Source organism: Mustela erminea, chromosome 4, assembly GCF_009829155.1.
Source record: "Mustela erminea isolate mMusErm1 chromosome 4, mMusErm1.Pri, whole genome shotgun sequence".
Classification (NCBI taxonomy): domain Eukaryota; kingdom Metazoa; phylum Chordata; class Mammalia; order Carnivora; family Mustelidae; genus Mustela; species Mustela erminea.
The window spans coordinates 31867554-31889234 of record NC_045617.1 but is presented as its reverse complement, the minus strand read 5'-3'; the positions used below and the strand labels follow the sequence as shown (position 1 = coordinate 31889234).

At 44.4% G+C, this 21681-nt stretch overlaps 1 protein-coding gene across 2 annotated transcripts in view; it reads right to left on the bottom strand.

Annotated features, from left to right (window-relative positions):
- Positions 1-21681, bottom strand: part of FAXC (failed axon connections homolog, metaxin like GST domain containing) — a 69397-nt gene that overhangs the window by 10240 nt on the left and 37476 nt on the right. For both annotated transcript variants that reach the window (XM_032338993.1, XM_032338992.1), the window contains one exon: positions 814-930. In XM_032338993.1, coding sequence (XP_032194884.1) covers positions 814-930 — 117 coding nt within the window. The remainder of the gene's footprint in view (positions 1-813; positions 931-21681) is intronic.

The following is a 21681-nucleotide window of genomic DNA, read 5'->3' as shown; positions in this document are numbered from 1 at the left end:
GAACTTCCTAGCTCTACTACTCTCAATGTATGATCTACAGATACCCACTGGAGGAAAGAATGTACTCAAATGATGTAGAAACGTATGTACCTATACCTACATGTGAAATATGTAACACCAGTTCAGACTCAAAAACAGCATCGAGATGGGCGGTGAGCCCATCAGCCCCAGCCCACCATGTTTACTGCCGTACTCCGTAGAACGGAAAGTGGTGAGGCTCGGCACCAATGTCCCTCGGAAATTAAGGAAGACCAACAAAATAAGGGCACGAGGTGGAATCCCAGCCCTGTTATCAACAAGTGTTAAGTCCACTGTGTAAGGAGCTGGTGTAATACACAGTACAATTTGCATCAACTTTGTTGAGAACATGGTCTAGGGAAGATGGCAGGTGAAAGTCTGGTCTTCCTTCAACCCCTACACATCCTGAGCATAATAAACTGACCCTGGGTACCTGGGTGGCTCAGTCATTAAATGTCTGCCTTCGGCTTGGGTAATGATCCCAGGATCCTGGGATCGAGCCCCATATCTGGTTCCCTGCTCAGCGGGAAGCCTGCTTCTCCCTCACCTACTCCCCCTGTTTGTGTTCCCTCTCTCGCTGTCTCTCTCTCTCTGTCAATAAATAAATAGAACCTTTAAAAATAACAATAATAATAAAAAATTAAATAAACTAACCCCAGCCCTGGACACCAGAGCCTGGTGTCTCCAAAAAGCACAGTCAAGTTCACAGGCATAGACCTAGAATTCTCCATTGTGTTACCCGTACCCTTCACCCCACAGCAATTCCTAAAGCCTGAAGAGGTTTGTAGGGCTTGCCTTTGATCAGCCGCTCAGGTCTTGTCCCAGGTAAGGTCCACATTGCCTGTGCCAAGTGTCCAAAGACAGTGGCGTCCAGAGTAGAAAGCTTGGGCCCCATGATGTACTTCTTGTCACCTGCAGCAGACAGAGCAGAGAGGTCACTGGGCTGACCTGCACGGCCCCACGTGGTCACCGTGGCATTCGGCGCACTCGAATTATAGGTTCATTTAACTCTTGCCAAAAGCTTTGCAGAGTCAAAATGCACGTACCCCCTTTTTCTTTAAAAAAAAAAAAAGAAGAAGAAGCAAAAATGAAACAAATTAATTCTGTGATGGACCAATCCATACAGTAGCAAAACAGGGAAGTAACTGGGAACATATCAAGAAAAGCACATAAGGGAGGAAGGTTCATGGGGAAAGGGAGATCTTATCACCCACAGACCTCTGGAGGTAGCTCCTTGTCTCAAACTCAAGGAACTAAAACTTAAGATGCTTGAGAACGCCTGGAAATATGCTTAACCCATCTCAAAGGTAACCCACAACCAGCACACCAACGTCAGCACTTATTTTATTAAATTAATACATGTCCTCAGAAGAACTCAAGAAGCCTGGGCTACACGGCAAGGTTTTCTGTGCTGTTCCACAGTCTTGGCAATGCTCTCAGCACCGAGCACCAGCTCCCATGAGAAGGACTACAGAAAGAAAAACTATGGAATTACAGGCCCAGCCCTGAGATCGGGCTCACACACAACGATGTGTCACACCCCTGCTCCCAGTCTCTCCTTTTCCATCACTGCTGAGCCAGCTCAGTCTTCATCACCTGGACCATCTCCTCCGACCTGTTACAATTGTCCCAGGTCGTGTGCAGAGCCACTGACAGGCGCTGTAGCAAACGAAGGCCACACAGGCAGAACTGGATTCACCCCATTCACATCCTGGCAGCACCGTGATTCACTGTGGGAGCCTGCTCGGTACTGACCCTCTCCGAGCCTCAGTTTGCCTATCTGGAAAATGGGGATGATAGTAACACTCATTGTCTAGGGTGACTGTCAGGATGAATGGCATCATGCACGAGGAGCACTTAGCGCCCTATGTCGGTACCTCAAGCATTAGCTTTAATGAGCGCAGCCCCTGTTCCTCCAGCCCATTCCGTTCCCCACCCGACTTAAATCGCACAAAGTCCTCTTTTCACCACGTCACTCCCCTTCACAAACACCATCAATGGGCTATGAAATGGGTTATGAAATAAAGTCCAAACTTGGAATTCAAAGCTCACTAGGCTCTGCCTCCAACCCAGGTTCCAGTTTTCTCTGCCGCTCCGCCCTCCCTCTAGCAAACCTGGGCAACGCTGCCCATTCCCCAGCACACTCCATGCTTCCTAAGGACGCATCTTTGCCCACGCTGTGCCCACCCCTGTCCCTGCCCCCCACAACCTGTATGTGCTCCCCACTTCTCTCCATCTGGTAAATTCTATCCATGCTTCAAGGTCCAGCACGAGCCTCCTTCCAAAGCTTCCTCTGTCTATTCTATCCTGTGCTAACAGGAGTCTTCAGTGCAGCCAGCCCTGTGTTCAAATGCTGCGGTTACACATAAACCTTGTAAGGCCTTTTATACCTACCAACCTTAATTTCTTGAGCCATAAAATGGGAGGAATTGCTGGTTGTTTAGGCGAATAAGGGAGCTGACTGGAGGTGAGCACACAGCAGAGAGGTCTCGCCTCTGCTCGCCCACTCCCTCGAGTGACATTTCTTCCATACTGTGCTACGTGCTGCTTGGGTTTTGCTTGTTTGTTTGTGCATTTTATCTTTCCAACTAAATGGTAAGTTTTTTGGGAATGAGAATAAGTTCTTATTTTTATTAAACAGACGCTAATGCAATGTTTACTACATACCAGGCATGGTTCTAAATGCTGCACCCATTTCACTGTTTTTGAGGGGCACGCTGATAAAATCAAGTATCTGATGCCTGCATATAAATGAGCTAGAAAAGGAGTTGGGAATGAGAGTTAACAGACCGATACAGTACGATACAAGCATACGGAAATGCATCAGATCAACATTTGTTCCCCTTAAACTTACATAATGTTTTATGTCAATTATATCCAATTTTAAAAATAAGTTGAAAACAACAAAAAAATAACAAATGGAGCTGGAGATTATCTTTGAAAAGATCGCTTCTACTCTATAGTCCACAGGGATCAAGGAATACCCCACAATATCCTGAACCTAACCAAACTGTCTATTCCGGTGAGGACAAGTAAGTGGTCCTCCCCTTGACGAAAGTAACAAAGCAAACCCGGGTGAATCATCTGTTCTCAAAAGTGTCAGTTATTTTCCTGGGGCACCTGGAAGGCTCAGTTGTTTGCGTCCACCCCTGGTTTCAGGTCAGGTCATAGTCTCAAGGTTGTGAGACTGAGCCCCACCTTGGGCTCTGTGAGCAGAATCTGTTCAAGAGTCTCTCTCTGGGGCACCTGGGTGGCTAAGTCTGTTAAGCATCTGCCTTTGGCTCGGGTCATGGTCCCAAGGTCCTTGGATTGAGCCCCGAGTCAGGCTCCCTGCCCATCAGGGAGTCTGCTTCTCCCTCTCCCTCAGCCCCTCTCCCCACTTGTGCACCTGCACACATGCTCACTTTCTCTAATAAATAAAATCTTTAAAAAAAATTTTTCTGTCTCCTGTCTCCCTCCCTGTCAGCCCACCACTCTCTACTCTCTCTCTCTCTAAAAAAATAAAATCCTAAATTTAAAAAAAAAGTGTCAGTTATTGCTTAATGCACCCTGCTGGCTCCATGCCCTGGCCTTAGTGCTAGTATTAGTGATGCAGGTGGGCCAAGGGACCCTGACCCTGAGCTCTCATGCCACCCTGCGTGGGCAGGAGGGGCGTGCCCACCAGTGATCCGATAGGATGGTGCCAGGGCTCAGCCCAGTCGAGGCCCAAATGTTCAGAAGCCACAACGCAGAAGCCATGAGACAGTTGGAGGCACAACTGTGAAAAGGACCACACACTGTTCAGAGAGAAGAAAAACAAGACAGAGGAGAGCTGTAGGGGCTTCCTGCTCAAAAGGAAAAAAAAAGAAAAAGAAAATGTTGCTCTCCTTAATTTGATTTAAAAAAAGAGAGAGAGAAAGAGGGATTGTCTAAGGAAAATGCCAGAATGAAGTGTGTAAGTCGAGAGCTGTTGTAGAACCCAAAGACTTTGGAGGCAAGAGGGAAAAAAAAACATGGATAAAACAGAACAAAACAAAAACTTGGGAACCTAAAAATAGAGCACCTGGACCTTGATAAAAAAAAAATTAATTAAAAAAATGTAATCATTTGGGGACATCTGGGTGGCTCATTGGATTAAGCATTTGTCCTCAGCTCAGGTCATGATCCCAGGGTCTTGGGATGAGTTCCGCATCGGGCTCCCTTAAGCCTCCGTCTTTGGCTCAGGTCATGATCTCAGGGTCCTGGGATGGAGCCCCGCATCGAGATCTCTGCTTGGCAGGGAGCCTGCTTCTCTCTCTCTCTGCCTACTTGTGATCTCTCTGTCAAATAAATAAATAAAATGTTTAAAAAAAAAAGGGGGGGGGGAGTCTGCTTCTCCCTCTGCCCTTCTCCCTGCTTGTGCTCTCTCTCTCTCTGACAAATGAATAAAATCTTAAAAAAAAAAAAAAAGTAATCATTTGAATACATACATCAACTATGCATACAGTATCTAACCTGAATTTCCCATTTGGCATCAGAACATTAACACCAAAAAGTCATGGATTTAGTTAGCAACAGAACTGGACCAAGAAGGCTGGCTCCCAGGTCTTCAGACCTCCAGCCGCAGGCTCCTTGTTCTGTGTAAATGGGCCCCACAGGTCATCATCTCAGAGGTTAACACCTCCTGGAGGGTTGAGCTATAATCATTTACCAAAAACACTGCTTTAGAGAGGGAGAAGTACAGAAAACAGGAAAAAAAAAAGAAAGAAAAGAAGTCTAGGGCTTTTTAAAGGTGCTTCCAAAAAAACTGATAGAATTTAGCATTTGTGGAAAATGTTGAATGGTAGAATCAAAGTCACACACACACCAGTAATAAATTTAAAAAATATCAAAATATTTTTTAAATTTATTAAATTTTAAAAGTTTACTGTTACTGTAAAAATGTACTGTTACTGAAAAGTGCTCAAGTACCAAATGGCAGAAAGCTTTTTAAAAACCTGATCTTGAAAGGATTTTACACTTACAGAAAAGCTACAAAAATAACAGAGCTCCTGTGTACCCCTAAGCTGGCTTCGGCCAATATCAATATCTTAGACTACCACAGTCCAAGTATCAAAACTAAAAAATTAACATTAACGCACTATTAACTGCACTATAGACTCCATTCACATTTTATTCATTTTTCAATAATACCCTTTTGTGTTGCAAGAGCCAATCTAGGATCCCACACTGCTTGTAGGTGTCCCTACTCTCTCCTCCAATCCGCAAACACTCCAGTCTCTCCTTGTCTTGCATAACCCTGAGACTTATAAAGAATACTGGCCAGTTATTTCGTACAACGTTCATCAATTTGAGTTCACCTACGGTTTTTCATGATTAGATCAGGTCACTTATTTTTGCCAAGAATCCCATGGAAGTCCTAATGTCACCTTCTGTGTTGGCTACTTTTATGCGTCCATGTGACTGGGTCATGGAGTGCTTATTTGGCCAAACATAATTCTGGGTGTTTTTGTGAGGGTGTTTTGGATGAGGTTAACATTTAAGTAGCAGACTAAGTATCGCAGATTACCCTCTCTGGTGTGGGTGGGCCTCATCCAATCAGTTGAAGGCCTTTTAAAAGAGCGGGGGGGGGGGGGGGGGGCGGGGAGGGGGTTGCTGATTCTCCCCAGGAAGAATTCCTAAGAATTCTCCTAAGGGAGAAATCCTTTTGCCTTCAAAAGGGAATATGGGGTTTTTCCCGCCTTTGGACTCAGGCGGAAACATGGGCTCTTCCTGGAGCTGAGCCTGCAGGCCTTTGGATTGGAACCACACCCTCCGCTCTCCTGGGTCTCCAGCATGGGGTCACCCTGAAGACCTTGAGACAGGCCCCCTTCCATAACCTCCTTACAAATTTTTATACTAAATATATATATCCCAAATATATATGTATATGTTTACATACATCCTACTGGTCTGTTTCTCTGAAGAAACCTGACTAATATACCTCCTCAGGGTCTCCTATCAGAAGGACCACAATGTCCATGTGTCTTATCACGGTGATGTTAACCTTGAATATGTGGTGAAGGTGGTACCTGTGAGGTTTCCTCACTGTAAGGTACTACTTTTCCTTTGCAACTAATAATCCTGGATGAGATCTTTTGAAACAGTATGAATACCATGTTTCCCTGCAAAGTCTGGCCCATTGATTTCAGCATCCACTAGGGGATGTTTTCTGAAACAATTATTATTATGTTTGCCTCGTCAGGATTTTCTATTTTTCTCACTCCTCCTACATTTATTGATTAGAATTCTACTACTCCCTGCATCCCCCATTTACTAATGTATTCAATTATTTATTTATGTAAGTATGTGTTCATCAATACTGATTTTATTCTATGGCTTATAATCCAGTACTTTCATTATATATTTTATCGCTCAAATTGTTCTAGCTTTGGCCTTTTGGACACTGGCAGGAAGTCATTTTAAGAGGGAAATTGAATTTAGATTTGACTCTGCTTAGAGACAAAGAGGCCAAGCTAAGGTCTCTCAAGACTGCAACATTCCCAGCTTTCACCGAGTGGTTCCAGATCTTGCGGCCAGACGTTGCAAAAACAAAACACTAAGGGCATTTCTGAAGGGCACTGAAAGAACAGGCTTGGGGGACAAGGCAACTCAAGCTTCCTTTTCAGTAGGTAAACTATCCCCGCTGGCTTCTATAGGAAGGGACAGAAGCAGCTGAGAGAAACCTGAGTCCCTGTGACTCCTTGCCAGCCTCCAGGTTGGGAGTGAGGACCAGAACACTGGTGAGCAGAAATGATGGTTGAAAATATCAGAAACCCTAGGAGGTGAGGGATATCAGGCTCCCTGAGAGATTCTCCACCAGAGGCCAGTCTCCACGTGCCTAGAAAACCTCCATGAGGATGCAGAGCCCTCCTGACTGTGAGAGCAAGTCCACGTCACAGGAGAGTGTGGAGTACATCCAGCCAATGAAGGCAAGGTGACTTCGGGTGCCCATGGTGAGTTCACAGGACTCCATGCCTGGATCTTCAAGTGGCCATTAGGGAGCAGAGACCAGTGAGGACATGCAAGGACAGTGACCAAACAGGGGAGAGGGGCCATGCAGACGCGCCCATGGCAGGGGCAATTAGAGTTGGCCGCACTGAGGGTAGGGGATACTAGCTAGTCCTCGGTATTTCTAGAATGTGATCCTACCTCTCTTGGGTGGTCTGGGCAGCTCTTCTCCATGGCAAAAGCTGTGATGCAGATGCAGTTACCATTGGGGACCCCAAAGATGACCACAAATTGGGTGGGGAGTGCAAAGTCAAGAATAACAAAAATGTTCTGGAGCCCTAAAGGATATTTGCTCTTTGTACCTCAGACTTGAGCTGTGATTGGATTTTATAAGATCACTGGTCAAAATCATAAGTGACCCCATTCATCCAAGGTTGCTTATCCTGACCTCCAAGCCTGAGCCGGCTCTTGCCACACTATCTTCCACTTCTTCTGTCGTGGACAGCAACACAGGGCTGACTAGGAGACACCAGGACACAACAAAGATGAGAGTATATGGAAGAGGACAGAGCACGTTGGCCAGCTTCCTCCCCCTCACCAAGGACAGCCTGAGGAAATGGGTAGGACATGATGGGGAAGAGTGAATACGGAGAGCAGAGCCACACAGTTGTCCAGGGAGAACCAAGTCAACATGGAATCTGAGAAGAATGGTCAGAATCCAAGCCTGAAGATTCAGACCAAACTGAGAGAACAAGCTGTAAAGTTGAAGCAAACCAGGCTTGGTGAGCAGGGGAACCCAGGGAAGAGGAGAAGAAAAGAGCGCGATCATGGGTCTTACAAGTCTCACTTAGAGGGCGGGACCATGTAACAACGCAACTAAGAAAGTGCTCCTGGTCCTAGGCTGTTTCCTGCTCCCTCTCCTCGGGGAGGATGCGTGAGAGCTGACAGCTGTTAACTCCCCCCAGTCCCGGGCAGAACGAGCCGAGGTGTTACTAGCGTGAATGCTCTACTTCCGTCACGCATGCTGGGGGCTCATCCCATCCTCCCCTCCACCCCTGCATCAAATAATTTCCTCTTAGCCAACCTAAACCTTCCCATCAGACTCAGCTCAGGTGGTCTGTCCTCCAGTCTGCGAAGACCGCGCGCATGGTCCTGGCGCAGAAGTCCCTCCCACTGGGCACTGGTCCGCTAAACCCCAGAGGCACGACCGCTCAGAGCAAGGCTGCTCAGAGAACAGTCTGAGCCCCTCAGCATCACAGACTCTCAAGTCCCATCTACTGAATGAGAATGTCTGGCAGTGGGACTGGAAAATCTGTGTTTTAACAAGTTTTCAGGTCAGTAAAAACCACCTTGGAGAGCCTGCAGTTCTTGGGCCATATTTCAGGCAGCAGTTTCAGGTGCAATTTTATCATCTATGTTAACTAACTAGAATTTAAATGAAAACTTGGGGAAAAAAATGTTTTTAATAGCACTGTTCCAAGTGATTCTTATCGTGCTGGAGTTTGAGAAGTACTGGTCTGGACTAGATCAGTGAGTGGTCTTGAACTCGAGCATGCCTCATAATCACCTGGAGGCCTTTTTAGAAACACGGAATGACGCCGCCACCCCCCACCTGGAATTTCTGATTCGGCAGGTGTGACTCAAGAATGCATTTCTACAGGGTGCCTGCATGGCTCAATCGGTTAAGCATCCAACTCCTCTTGATCTCAACTCAAGTCCTGATCTCAGGATCGTGAGTTCAAGCCCTGCACTAGGCTCCATGATGGAGCCAACTTTAAAAAAAAAAACCAACTGTATTTCTAACATATCCCAGATAATGCTGATGCTGTTGGTCCAGGGAACACCCTTTGAGAACCACGGATCTAGCGCACCAATAGGTAATTCCCACATACTATCTCATAGTCTGCCCTATGTGTGTGCACTAGCTCCTCAAGTAGTTTTTCAGCTCTTTGAGGGCAAATAACCCTCAGTTTTACTTTTCCGTCCATTGGGTACCTATCACAGTAGAAATTGCCAATTAGGTGATCATAGTCTTAATTATGTGTGATCTTTGTCCTTTTTTAAAATGGAGAGCTATTTCTTGTAAGTATTACAAGATAGAATAATGTGAAAGTACTTTGCAAACTAGCGGTGCTATTTTAACATTAGAAATGATCTTCTACTCATCACCAGTAATCAGAACACAAGTACTGACCATGGATAGAACCAGTCCAATATCTCTGCCAGGATAGAAATTCCTTCTCCCACTTCCCCACCCCATATGTCCCAGCCCTCGCCCTGCTAGAGACATCTCTATTCCTTCTTGGGCAGGACAGACTAGTCTATGATTAGACAGTTGCTTACACTGAAACAAAATATGACTCCTTAGAAATTCCATCACTGATCCCAGTTCTTTCCTCTGAGATCACACAAAGAATTTATGGCCATATTTACTCTACCCATTCCTAGGAAAGTAAATCTCTACTAACATACTTCTAAGCAAAAGCTGACCATGGGCACATATATCACTATGGAATTGTGGGTAGAAAGTTTACTTCAAGGTTTTGGAAATCACTGTAGAAATGAACCTCTGACTCATATCTGTTCCCTCCCTTACTAATTTTGTTCTTGTTTTCCACTGATCACTGTCAATTCTGCTTCTGTCATTTAGGTAAATTTCTTATAAGAGGCAGAGAAAGGGCTTTGCCAGAAAATGTAAGTTCAAGAGAGAAATGAAAGAAAATAGTCAAAAAATTTTCAAGCACTTATTTTTCTATTAGTCTAAGAAATAAAGAGTAATTGCATATTTCAACCACACGGTTCCTTATACTTGAGCATTGATATGACTTATAAGCAGAAAAGTCCAGTGAAGTCAATGAGGACATCACCCATATTTCCTGTTGTCCTTCTCTCACCTTTAGTTAACTGGGAATTTGAGGAAAATTGGGGGAAAAAAGATTTTTTAGCACTCTCCCCAAAGATAGTACAGTTTACATCCAACCTTCAAAGAACGGACATTAAGCTCTTTTTCTGCATGTGAATCTCTAAAAGAGCAAAGCTACAGGGAAAAATAAAATCTACTTTTTATTCTGTTACACTCCTGATCAGACTCCCTTTGTCAGGCGACTTCCTTTAAAGAGCTCTTGCTCATACTCCTAGCATATTCTAAAATTGCTGTGCATGTGATTCTTTCCGTTATGGGGAGAAAGGGGTTGCTATCTTATATGTGAGGTTATAAACCATTGGGGAACACACCAGAAGCAGCACCTACATTTAATCCCTCCTCAGATTTAATTTTTGGAAAGCAACCAGATACTCCTGCAATTTTCTGTAGGATTCTCTGAAAGAACCCACAGAAAGAATTTTTCTCAGCTTGTATGACCTTGACCCTGTCTCCACTGACCAAAACCAATCACCTCACCTCTTCAGATTCCCTAGGATGAGACAGGAAGTACATCTCTTCCCCACAATAAGGAAAGAGCTGCACTTGCTCTTCTGTGCGTCAGCCCTCTTGAGGTGACTAAGTACCTCTGACTTCCACATACCCAAAGCCTCCATGGGCATATGCTATAAATTTAGAAAACTGGGATGAAGGATTGGCACCAGTTGTGGAAAAACTTCCCACATGGGAAATCTAGATTAGGAAAGTATTCCTCAGGAGGAGGCAAATGCCTGGTCAGTCTCACATCTTAATTTAATATCAACAAACAACAGCTCCTGGAAATCAGAACGAACTACAACTACGTCTCTAATGGTGACATAAGGTTACTGACTCACCAATGATCCGCCTTATTTCTCTCTCCTTGAAGTCGCTGCCATATTGTTGCTTCTGAGTCTGACTGCACATTGGTCTGAAATCTGAGGGGTATGAAAGTCATTGGGTCCCCCCAGACTCCCCTTCCCCAGTATACCTTCTGAGGGTAAAGAACAGAGGTCACTCAAACTACATCCCAGGAGAGGCTTTCCCCTTAATTTCATTTCAGCCTTGGCTGCCTTGTATTTGGACAAAGGAATCAGTTGTTCCATCTCTTAATTCAATAAAGACTATCTGGTAGCTCCCACATTCTGGTTTGGCTAATGAAACAATACATCAGGCAGAACTTAATGTCATATCAAAATTTAAGTTCAAATCCTTCTGTAAGGAACTTACCCTTTTGAGATAGCTGACTGGTCATAGGTTCCCATGGGAGGTTTTGTGTTTGGCATCAGGGCCACAGGAGCAGACTCCACAATCATGAAGAACTTTTATTCATTTTGTGGTTTCACTAAACTAAGGTTTCACCTTAGTTGGAACCCAGGATCCTCACCCATTTTCAAACATCAGAGCAAGCAACAAAAATGGGTAAAGATCTTTAACCACCACAACTGTTTAAGGCCTGCCCAGAGTGATGGATCTTACTCAGATTCACTCAATAGGCACAGATCTCTAGAGGTGAAATCAAGTTACCACAGAATGGGAATCGAGGGGGGCCTGGGTGGCTCAGTCGGTTAAGCGTCATGATCTCAGGGTCATGAGATTGAGCCCCACACTGTGTCCCATGCTGGGCATGGGGATGTTTTCTCCATTTCCCTGAGCCCCTCCACTATGCCTCAATCAATTAATCAATCAATCAAGGAATCCCATATATTCTCAAATGACATACCGATGACTATGCTAAACATGCTATCAAAATTCTGTGTGATGCCTAATGCAGGACTGAGTCTTTACCCTACGTTATAGGAGACCTATTACTCCTATACTAAATGCCTTCCTCCAGGTATCCTAACCATTAGATGGGTTAAAATGTGCCCCATAGTTCTCTCCTCAGAGCAGACTTCTTTCTCAAAGATCACCGAATCCAGAGACAGAAGCCTCCCACATGCCAAGCTCTATTACTTTGGCATAGATACAGATTTCTTCAGAGCCAAGATGAAAATCATCCTTTAAAAATCAGAATGGGCAATAATAATAGTATCTTGAGAGACAGAGAGATAAGATTCTACTTCTAAAAGATGTAAACCCTTTTATTTAAACAACTTGAGGCAACTGAGATCTGATGTGTGCCACCCACCATCGCAGGATAAGTGCTCTTTCCTTGGCTGACAACCTGGCTTCCCTCTTCACAACTCAGCAGCAGCTGGAAGAGTCTCCTACAGGGATTCATAGGATCGGAGTTATGTCTGTGTACTTACTGTTGCTGAATACCAAAGTACCCCAAAATGTAGCAGCTTAAAACAACAAACATTTATTACCTCATAATTTCCATGGGTCAAGAATCCAGGCAGCCTCAGCTGGGTACCCCTAGCGCAGGGCATCTCACTGATTTAATCAAGAAGTATTCAGGGTTGCAATAACCTCAAGGCTTGACTCAGGGAGAGCGTTTCCAAACTCACTCCCGTGGCTGTCAACAGGCCTCAGGGGCTCACTGACTCTTGGCCAGAGATATTCATTCCCTGACACGTGGACCTCTCTACAGAGCAGTTCATAACAGTGTGAGCGAGAGCAACAGCAAGAGAGAGAAGATGCCCAAGATGAAGTACAGTCTTTTTATGACCTCATCTTGGAAAGGATAGTCCATTGTTTTTGCCATATCCTATTTGTTGGGAACAAATCAATAAATCCAGCTTATACTCAGGAGGAGGGGATTACACAAGAAGATGATTACACCGAAGGCAGGGAACACCAGGGGCTATCTTGGAGGCTGCCTACTACAGAAGGAGTTATTGGAGCTACAGTCCAGTGTCTGGAGGTTAAATGTCATGATCACTATAATTTATTCTAAAATGCACACTGGAAAAAAGAAAAAGAAACTGCTGAAGCAATATGACAAAATATTAACAACTATGAAATCAAGGTGATGATAATAAAAAGTTATTCATGGTACTACTATTATACTTTCCTGTGTGTTTGAAAATTTTCTTAATAAAAAAAATCAAAATTACCTGATCTTTTTCAGTAACAGTGGATCAAGGGGAAAAACTGGATCAACAAGGCAAAATCCTATATTATGTTAAATTAAAACATTTGGCAGATGTCCCTCAATGTTCAAATGTACAACACTAATCACTCTCCCACCCCCCCCCCCGCGCAATCTAACGGTTAAATGAACTCAGCCACTTGGGGGTTATTTGATAAGCAGGGGTCCTGCCAGTATCATTGGAATGGTTCCTTGTGACTTTGTCTATATTGTGAACTCAGTGAAGAACAAAATCGTATTAGACAATGAGTCCTACTTAAATGTTAACACAGTACCCCCAATACCCAGCCCCTTGCCCTATACACAGTAGGTACACAGTAAATATATTTTTCAGTGAATGGCAACTATTTTATAATACCTTGCCCTTAAATCTTTTGGACCAGAGTCACCCCTCCCATATTTGATGGCATAGAACTCTAGGATATAGAACTCTGGGGCTCAACCAAGGTGTTGTATAGGTATTTAAGCTATTTTCGCCCTGTCCCAGACAGCTACAGCTCACTGCTCCATGGAGGCAGGAGGGCCTCCTAACAGCCCAACAAGTCAGATCCTTAAGTTCTCATAAGAGAACATCCAAGGCTCGACCACCAAGTTCCTAATGCAGGGAGAACCCTCTTTAACCAACAATATGGAAGAGCTACGTCACCACAGAGTTCAACGTAAAACAGCTGACTCAGAACTAGCTGAAGTTTGCCTTCAACTTCTCCCCCTAGAACTAACCTACACTGAAAGGTGGGTCTATGAGGTGTCTGTGCTATGGTTGTTGGGTAAGTTATCAAAACCTCTAGGCTCTCCAAGCTCAATCCCTATAATAAATTGTATCAGGAAAAAATATATAGAGGAACTACATTAAAGTAGTCCCCAGAAAAATGCCTTCAGAACAGCAATTCAGTTTATCAAGGAAAACTTACAAATGTTTACATTCAAAAACATTGTCTATAAAGGGGCACCTGGCAGGCTCAGTCTGTAGAGAATGCAACTCTTGATCTCAGGGTCCTGAGTTGAAGTTTCCCTTTCTGTCTCAGTAGTCATTGGTGCCCAACTCCAGGAATAAACTCATTCCAAGAAAGTGATTTTTTCAATTGGTTTCTGAAAGTTTTATATTATGGTTGACTATGCCCTCTCTTATCTGTGGAGTGCTTCAACTGCCTTTTGGAAGTTAGTATTCATTCAGCAAACAGTCACGGAGTGTCTACTATTTTACCAGGCCTTCTGTTAGGTACCAGGGTCAGAGGGAAGTCAGTCAGCCAATTCCTTCAAAATAATAATGTTCCCAGGCAAGACTGGGGGAAAGTTCAGGTCAGGATGGGTGGGGGGAGCAACAGGAGGAGCCTAGACAAGTTCAATATAGTATTTCCATGATGGAAGTCTGCACAAAATGAAACAGGAGAGAAGAGAAACACTCGATGTAGGTAGCCTCATGGGGCTGGAGGAGATTGAGGAGAACGTTAAGGAAGTTTCTAAGTAGAAAGAAAACTTGAGACTGTGGGATGAAGCAAGGCAAGGGAAAAGGCTACGCGAAGGCACAAAACTGCAAAAGAGCAGCGTGTGCTTCAGCAATCCCGGGGGGAAATAAATGCATGTGAGAGGGAGACGCGGGAAATGAGGGCCGACACGGGAGCAGAATTCAGGTTGTAAAGAAAAGGAGTTTGGATTTTAGTCTACAAGACCGGGAGACTCCAGTTCTGATTTGCATTTTAGATGAAACACTAGTAAAATTAAAAAAGCAAACCAAGAGGTTGGGACACCAGCTAAGAAGCTGTGGCAAAATCTAGGTGAGAGATATGGTGCCCCTCCTCCAGCTGTGGGGCAGAAAGAACAGGAGATGAAGGGGCTTGGGGAGTACCCCGGTGATGAGGTATACCCAACCCTTCAGCTCTAGAGCCTGACACTGGTCCAAGCCTGACCCCACTGCTTGTTAGCTCTGCAGCCTTAGGTCAGTTAGTTAACCGCTCTGTCTCTGTTTCCTCACTGACAAACCAGACATACTACTACTGAAATTAATCACAATATACCGATCCTCATCTACATTTGGTGAGAATTAATGAGAATAGCTCCTACCTCATTTAATTCTCATCAAATCATCTAAGCATAGATATTGTTATTAATTACTGTTGAGACACACACACACATTTGCATACACATATATGTACATAGCATATTTATCTTAGATATTTTATATCATATATATGTATAATGTTAAATTATATAATCAATGTGGACTATATATTATGCATATTATTATGAAAGTAAGGATTACCATATGAGGGTCTAATATATAATATATACTATTTGCTTAAGCACATTGGCAAGGCTCCATATATGTCAGCTCTTGTCAATATTATTTTGATGATGTGCAAGACAGCTCTGGATGCTTGGGATACAGGGACTAACAGAAGAGACAAGGTCACTGCTCTCGTGGAATTTACATCACACAGAGCGTTGATAAGCCAATCAATCAATAAGTGATAAGCGCCGTGCAGAGAATTAAAGTCAAGTGCCGTGCTAGCCGGTGACTAGCAGCTACGTTAAATAGCTAGGTCAGTCAGGGAAGGCCTCTCTGTGGAGGTGATTATTTACCCAGAGATACAAATGTCAAGGAGGATTTAGCAATGCCAAGATCTTGAGGATGAGAACGTTAGGCACAAGGAATGGCCAAGACAAATGGCCTAAAGTCAGAATAAGTTCAGTGGGTTTGCGAAGCGGAAAGAACACAAGTGTGGCTAGCATATAATGGGCAAGGGGTGAAGCTTAAGAAATGAGACTGGATGGGCACCTGGGTGGCTCAGTCTGTTAAGTGTCTGACTCTGGATTTCGACTCAGGTCAATCTCAGAGTCGTGAGATCGAGCCCTACATAGGGCTCTGGCTCTGTGTTGGGCATGGAGCCTACTTAAGATTCTCTCCCTCTCTCCCCCTCTCTAAAAAATAATAAAATAAAATAAAAAAGATTCTCTCTTTCCCTCTGCCCCTCCCCACCCTTTCTCTCTCTCCCTCTTTAAAAAAAAAAAAAAAAAGGAAAGAAAGAAAGAAAGAAATGACATTGGAAAGAAGGCAGGGCTCCAGCAGTATAGGACTTTGGAAGCCAGGTGGAGGATCTCCTAGAAAAGGAGAAATCTAGAATGGCTTTTTAGCATCCAACCTGAATAACTGAATGGATGACAATGCCATTCACAGAGAGGTCACAGGAAGACGTGCTGGTCTGGTGGGAGGGTGAGTTCTTTCAGGATGTGCTGAATTTAGGTGGCTATGGGACATCTGAGTGAAGATAAGAAAAGAGCTGGACACAGGCGGGCAGGGGATGGAATCCTAGGAACGCTTGCAGGGGCTAAGGGCAGGCTGCCCCAAAACATGCCACTTTGACATATTGATTATTTTGTATAAAAGTGACCCAGAGAGGGCGCCTGGGTGGCTCAGTGGGTTAAGCCACTGCCTTCAGCTCAGGTCATGATCTCAGGGTCCTGGGATCGAGTCCCGCATGGGGCTCACTGCTCAGCAGGGAGCCTGCTTTTCTCTCTCTCTCTCTCTCTCTCTCTCTGCCTCTCCAAAAAAAAAAAAAAAAAAAAAAGTGACCCAGAGACAGAAGGTGCCAGCACACTCAGCCCCTCCCATCCCCCTGAAAACAGGAAATAAATCTCCCACATGAAAGATGTCGTCCCTGTCTTCCAGGAGCTAAAGAGACAATCTTACCACTGAAGATGGGAAATTTAGAGCCAAGAAGGCTATATAAACAACCCGTGTTACTTTTTACTAATTTACTACCCCAGCCCAAATTCTGTTCAGAATTCCTTACTAACCAAAGCTCCCAAGGGGTTTTTTTCCTCTCAGTTCCTCAGATTTATTGTCTCTTTGTTTAAAAAATATAAAAACTGCCTGCCTTGGTCATTTCTTTCACTCTCAATTTCATTTTTGGGCCTCTCTGCACAAGTAATAAAACATTTTTTTCCCTCCTGTTAATCTATCTTAGTAAATTTAATTTTTAGTCCAGCTAGAGGACCCTTAAAGGATAGAAAAGAATTTCTCATTCCCTCCACCATCGGTATTTTAGGAACCTGCAAAGGAAAATCAGGAAAAAAGGGTCCGACAGATCCAGTAAGTAAGATAAAGGCTAAAAAAGTGTTCAGCAAGGACTTCTGGCTTCTCCCAGACCAGTCAGGTCCAATCTAAGCTCCACCAGTTGCTAGCTCGCTGTTCCTTGGGAAGCTGCCTCCTTGTGCCTAAATTTCTTCATGGAAAAAAGATCTTCATGAGCACTAATGAGTTAATAAAAACGAAGTGCCTGCAAGTGTTGGCAGGTTACAGCCAAGAACGGGAACCCCAGCTGAAACAGCAGGACACTAATGCCTCCTCAGGGGGCGCCTGGGAATCTGAGGAGTTGAAAATGGAGGATGAAGCCTCCAGAGAAAGAAAAAGCCTGAATCCTTTGTTCTTTTTTTAAAAGATTTTTTAAATTTATTTATTTACTTACTTACTTGAGCCAGAACGGGAGTGCAGGTGTGCACAAATGTACTCACAGGAGAAGAGTAAAGGGGGAGGGAGAGGATGAGGAAGAGAGAAACTCCAGAAGGCTGAGCGGAGCCCAAGGCAGGGGCTGGATCCCAGGACCCTGAGATCATGACCTAAGCCAAGACCAGGAGTCGGTTGCCTAACCAACTGCAGCACCCAGACGTCCCAATCCTCTGTTCTTCAACACACCTAAAAAACTTATTTCCCTTAGCCTGTAGCAGGAGAGAGCCTTCTCAGCCTCTCCTTCAGGCTGACATTTCCCACTTCCAAAAGGTCAAAATAAAAACGGACACAAAAATAAGGCTCTTAAGCAGATCCGGTGAACAGGCAGGTTGTTCTTTACCCTTTCAAGAGCAACTGTGGGGCAGGGGCTAGGAGCAAATGGGAAGTGAGTGTGACTTGTGGCTTTTCAGATAAACTGTGTGAAGGGAAGGCAAGAGACAGGACAGACCTGGTGTGGTGTTTTTAAGGGAGGGAGAGACTTATATGGTAAGTAGGAGCAATCTGTAAAGAAATAAAGGTTGAAGACAGGAAAGAAAGAATTTGAACTCAACCTTCTGAAGAAGGAAGGGAGGGGGCAGGACTCCACAGAGCGAGGCTGACCAGGCCACCTGGAGCACTGCTAGCTGGGGAAGGTGAGCCAAGGGGGGCCACTAGGGATGAGAGTAGCTTCCATGACGGATCACAGGCTAGGCTGAGTGAAAGCGAAGTTAACGGGGAAGTGGGGGCTAACAAAATGGCGGGGTGAGGAGAACCTGAAGGAGAAAGGAGCCTGAGCTTGAGAGGCAGGCAGTAATCAAGTGTGGGAGGGAGGTGGGCTACACAGGGTGCTCCGGCAGACTCTGGGGTCCTGGTCAGAAGTCAACAGCCCCAGGTCTGAAGCCGGCCTCGAGGAAAAGGCTGGCAGCTCAGTGGAAGGAGCAGAGGTTCCTGCAGGGTTGGGTTTGGGACTAGGAGGAGTTGGACAAGCACCCACACAAGCACCGCAGATGCCTACAGTGGGGTCAGGATGGCCGAGGATAACCATGAGTCAGACTGTCCACATGCATACATCTTTAAGATTCCAAGTGAGATGGAGAAAATATTTGCCTCAGACATCACTGAGAGTAGAACTCAGTGAGATATAAATAGATCAATTACATTTTAAAGGAAACCTCAAATTCAGTAGAAAAATGGACAAAAAATTGGAACAGCTGATTCACATAAGAAACAATTAGGAAAAAGAAAAAGAAAAAATATTTCTTACAGGTGATTAAAGAATCAGAATACAGACTAAACTGAAGATAACAGTTTATAATGAGTAAAGTGGTAAATGATTTTTTTTTTCTTTAGGAATCAGAACGATTACTGGTAAGCCTTCAGTGAAACTGGTAGCTCAGACTTCTACTGGTCACTTTGTAAACCTGTGCTTCTCTTTTGGAAAACACCATGGCAATGCCTAGAAACAAACCTAACGATGTTCATAATCTTTCACCCAGTAATTTCACTCCTGTGACTCTATTTAAAGTAAACAGTTCCTCAAAAGTAAAGCACATTTCAGCATTTGCTTTAAAAGAATGAGCAAAATACAAAGATATGTATCCATCAGAAATGATATTTTCTAAAAATATGCATATAGAAGATACAGAGTAATAGAAAATCGTTACTGAGTTAGATGACAGAATGATGAAAAATACCTACATTTCTCCCTAATGTTTTAAATGCTGATTAGTCTTTTTCATACAAATTGAAATTTTTAAATAAAAATGTGATTGGATTCACCAAGGACTTAATTTTTATGATACATCAGGCCATCATTGTTCTGTAATTCCTCCCTGAGTTAGGCAGTCTACTCAGTGAATTTTATCCAGGCAAAAATCAGCCCAAACAGAACACAATGCGGAAAGGCTTCCGTATCTGGCAACAAGAGGAAAGGACGTGTGCTGGTGAAGATTTTAAAAGCCTGTTATCCATAGGGTGCTATCTTGCGAATTTTTCATTCTTCTAATCATTCAGGAACTGGAACCCTGGCATTTTAAACACAAAGTCAAAGACCTCTCTCAGAGGAAGAAACAGACAGAATGCCCCCAGGATAGAGATCAGGTTGCTTCCGTCAGATTTATACCAACCAATCTGTGCTGCGAAATAAGCCACAAAGATTTCTCAACACTTGGTACTCATTAGCATTTAATTGTGTTGTGCTATAAGTCCTTTTTTTGTTGTTGTTTTCATGAATAACCAACATATTTATACCCACTGAGATAGCCACAATGAAAATGGAAAAGGAACAAGCCACAGTCTGGGTCCCAACTGCCTAGATCCTGTGAGGGCGCAACCCCCATGAGCAGGGTCTAGCCCCACCAGCCCCTGGCCAGGCACTCCTCCGCCCTCATCCTGGAAATCCAGACTAGAGAGATGCCTGAAAAGAAGAGTTGATGCGCAATAGTGGGCTGCAAGCAGCTGAGAGTTATTGGATAATACGTATAGAGGAAATCACTTCCCCTTCAGGAGGGCAGTATAGGACTCCAGGAGGAATGTGTAAAAAGCTTAAACACTCCTTGGAATCTAATCAGTACAGGTAAAAATCGAATTTATGGTTTCCAAGTCAAATTATTACTCTCCCTGCATGTGATCTTAACAAGCCACCAATGCAAACACACAGAAGTTGTACTAGAGCCAAAGAAGAGTGTCCCGTTAGCTGAGAGAACCGAGACCCACCCCCTCACCTCTCTGACCCTGGCCCGGCTTTCTCATCTGTGAAATAACTAGCCCTAGGGGGTGTTGCGAAATACAATGTCTCAAGGATGCTGTTAAAAAATTTTAAATGTATCTAAATGTCTGAAATGTATCCCTAAGAAAAATCAACCTACTAGGTTTTTGACATGGAAAGAAGGAAAGCCTGTGCGCACAGACCCAATCAGGGTTACCCTTGAGACAAAAATCCAGCAGGCTTGGCTTGTTCTGGATTTTTCCCTTTTGATACTTGCCCAGACCAAGGCCCAGTGCCCTCTTGAGGCCCTTCCTTACCCCTCCCCCCAGTCCTCCTCCCAGCGCCCCCCAGCACCCAGGCCAGCCCTTCTCACCTCCCCCGCTGCCCTATATATCAGATTACAGACACAGATGAATCACCTGTTCAGTTTTAAAAACACCTTTCCCTAGACCCCACTCCCAGCGATGTGAATTACTTGGCCTGGCATAGGGCCTGTGCAGCTGTGTTTTATCAGCCCCTGAGGTGCTCTAATGAGCCATTAGGGCTGAGAACCACCATCATCTAGGCAGTGCCAGTCATGTGGAAAGGGCGTAGAACCCCCATTAGGAAACACTGCTTTGAGGTTCCAAAACATTCCCTTTTTAGTATCTGTTATTTTCCTCTTTTATCTGCGTGTTTATCTTTCTAGCTAGATTGACAGGCAAAATTACTTCTCTGTCTTTATTCCTCTGCCCTCTGCTCAGTTACTCAACATATGCTGAACGTGCTCTTACGTGGTAGATAAAAACTGACGCTTCCCACCGTTTTCCAGCACCTAGTCCTGAAGACTTGCCTGCCCCACCCTGTCCCTTTCACTGGGAGGCGAGGTGTGTGGTTACTGTGTCTGGCCCAGTGGGCTCCCAGCCTAAGCCTCAGCACCTACTGTGCTGCAGAGCTGTTTGCAGAACATAAATTAAACAGGGTAGGAAGAACAGCTATTAAAATAGCCTATTCCCAAGCTTGCTTCAAAACAAAACAAAACAAATCCCCTGTCCAAGAGCCTTCAAATCAAAACAACTTCAAAAATAAAGTGGAAATTCAAAGAGAGGTTTATTGGGAACCAACCATTGTTCAGAAAGTAGATTCAATAACAGGAGATGTAAACACAGATCATTTAAAGCACGGGGGCTGCAGAAGGCAGGAGCGGCAGCCAAACACAAATCACAATCCAAGACACCAACCAGGACTCGAATGATCTCTACTTTGGCCTCTGCCTTGCTTCATAACTTGGAAACATCTCTGGTCTCCTCTCTAGAGAATGAATATAAAATCATGAAACCATCAGAACTGGAAGAACCTCCCCTCCCCAGAGACCGACCACCTCTAACTAAAGATCTCACCACCTGTGATGATGGTTGATGATGGCTGGCAGTGGTCATGAACCTCACCTTGGAGTAATTCCAAAGAACAACCACTCCTACTACATCACAAGACAAGCCCTTCCCATTTAGGACTGGTCTGTTTTAAAGTGCTGCCTTACCCTGAGTTGTAATCCATTGTCATTCCCCCACATATACACCCCACCCTCTCCTGTCCCCCTCCCCCTT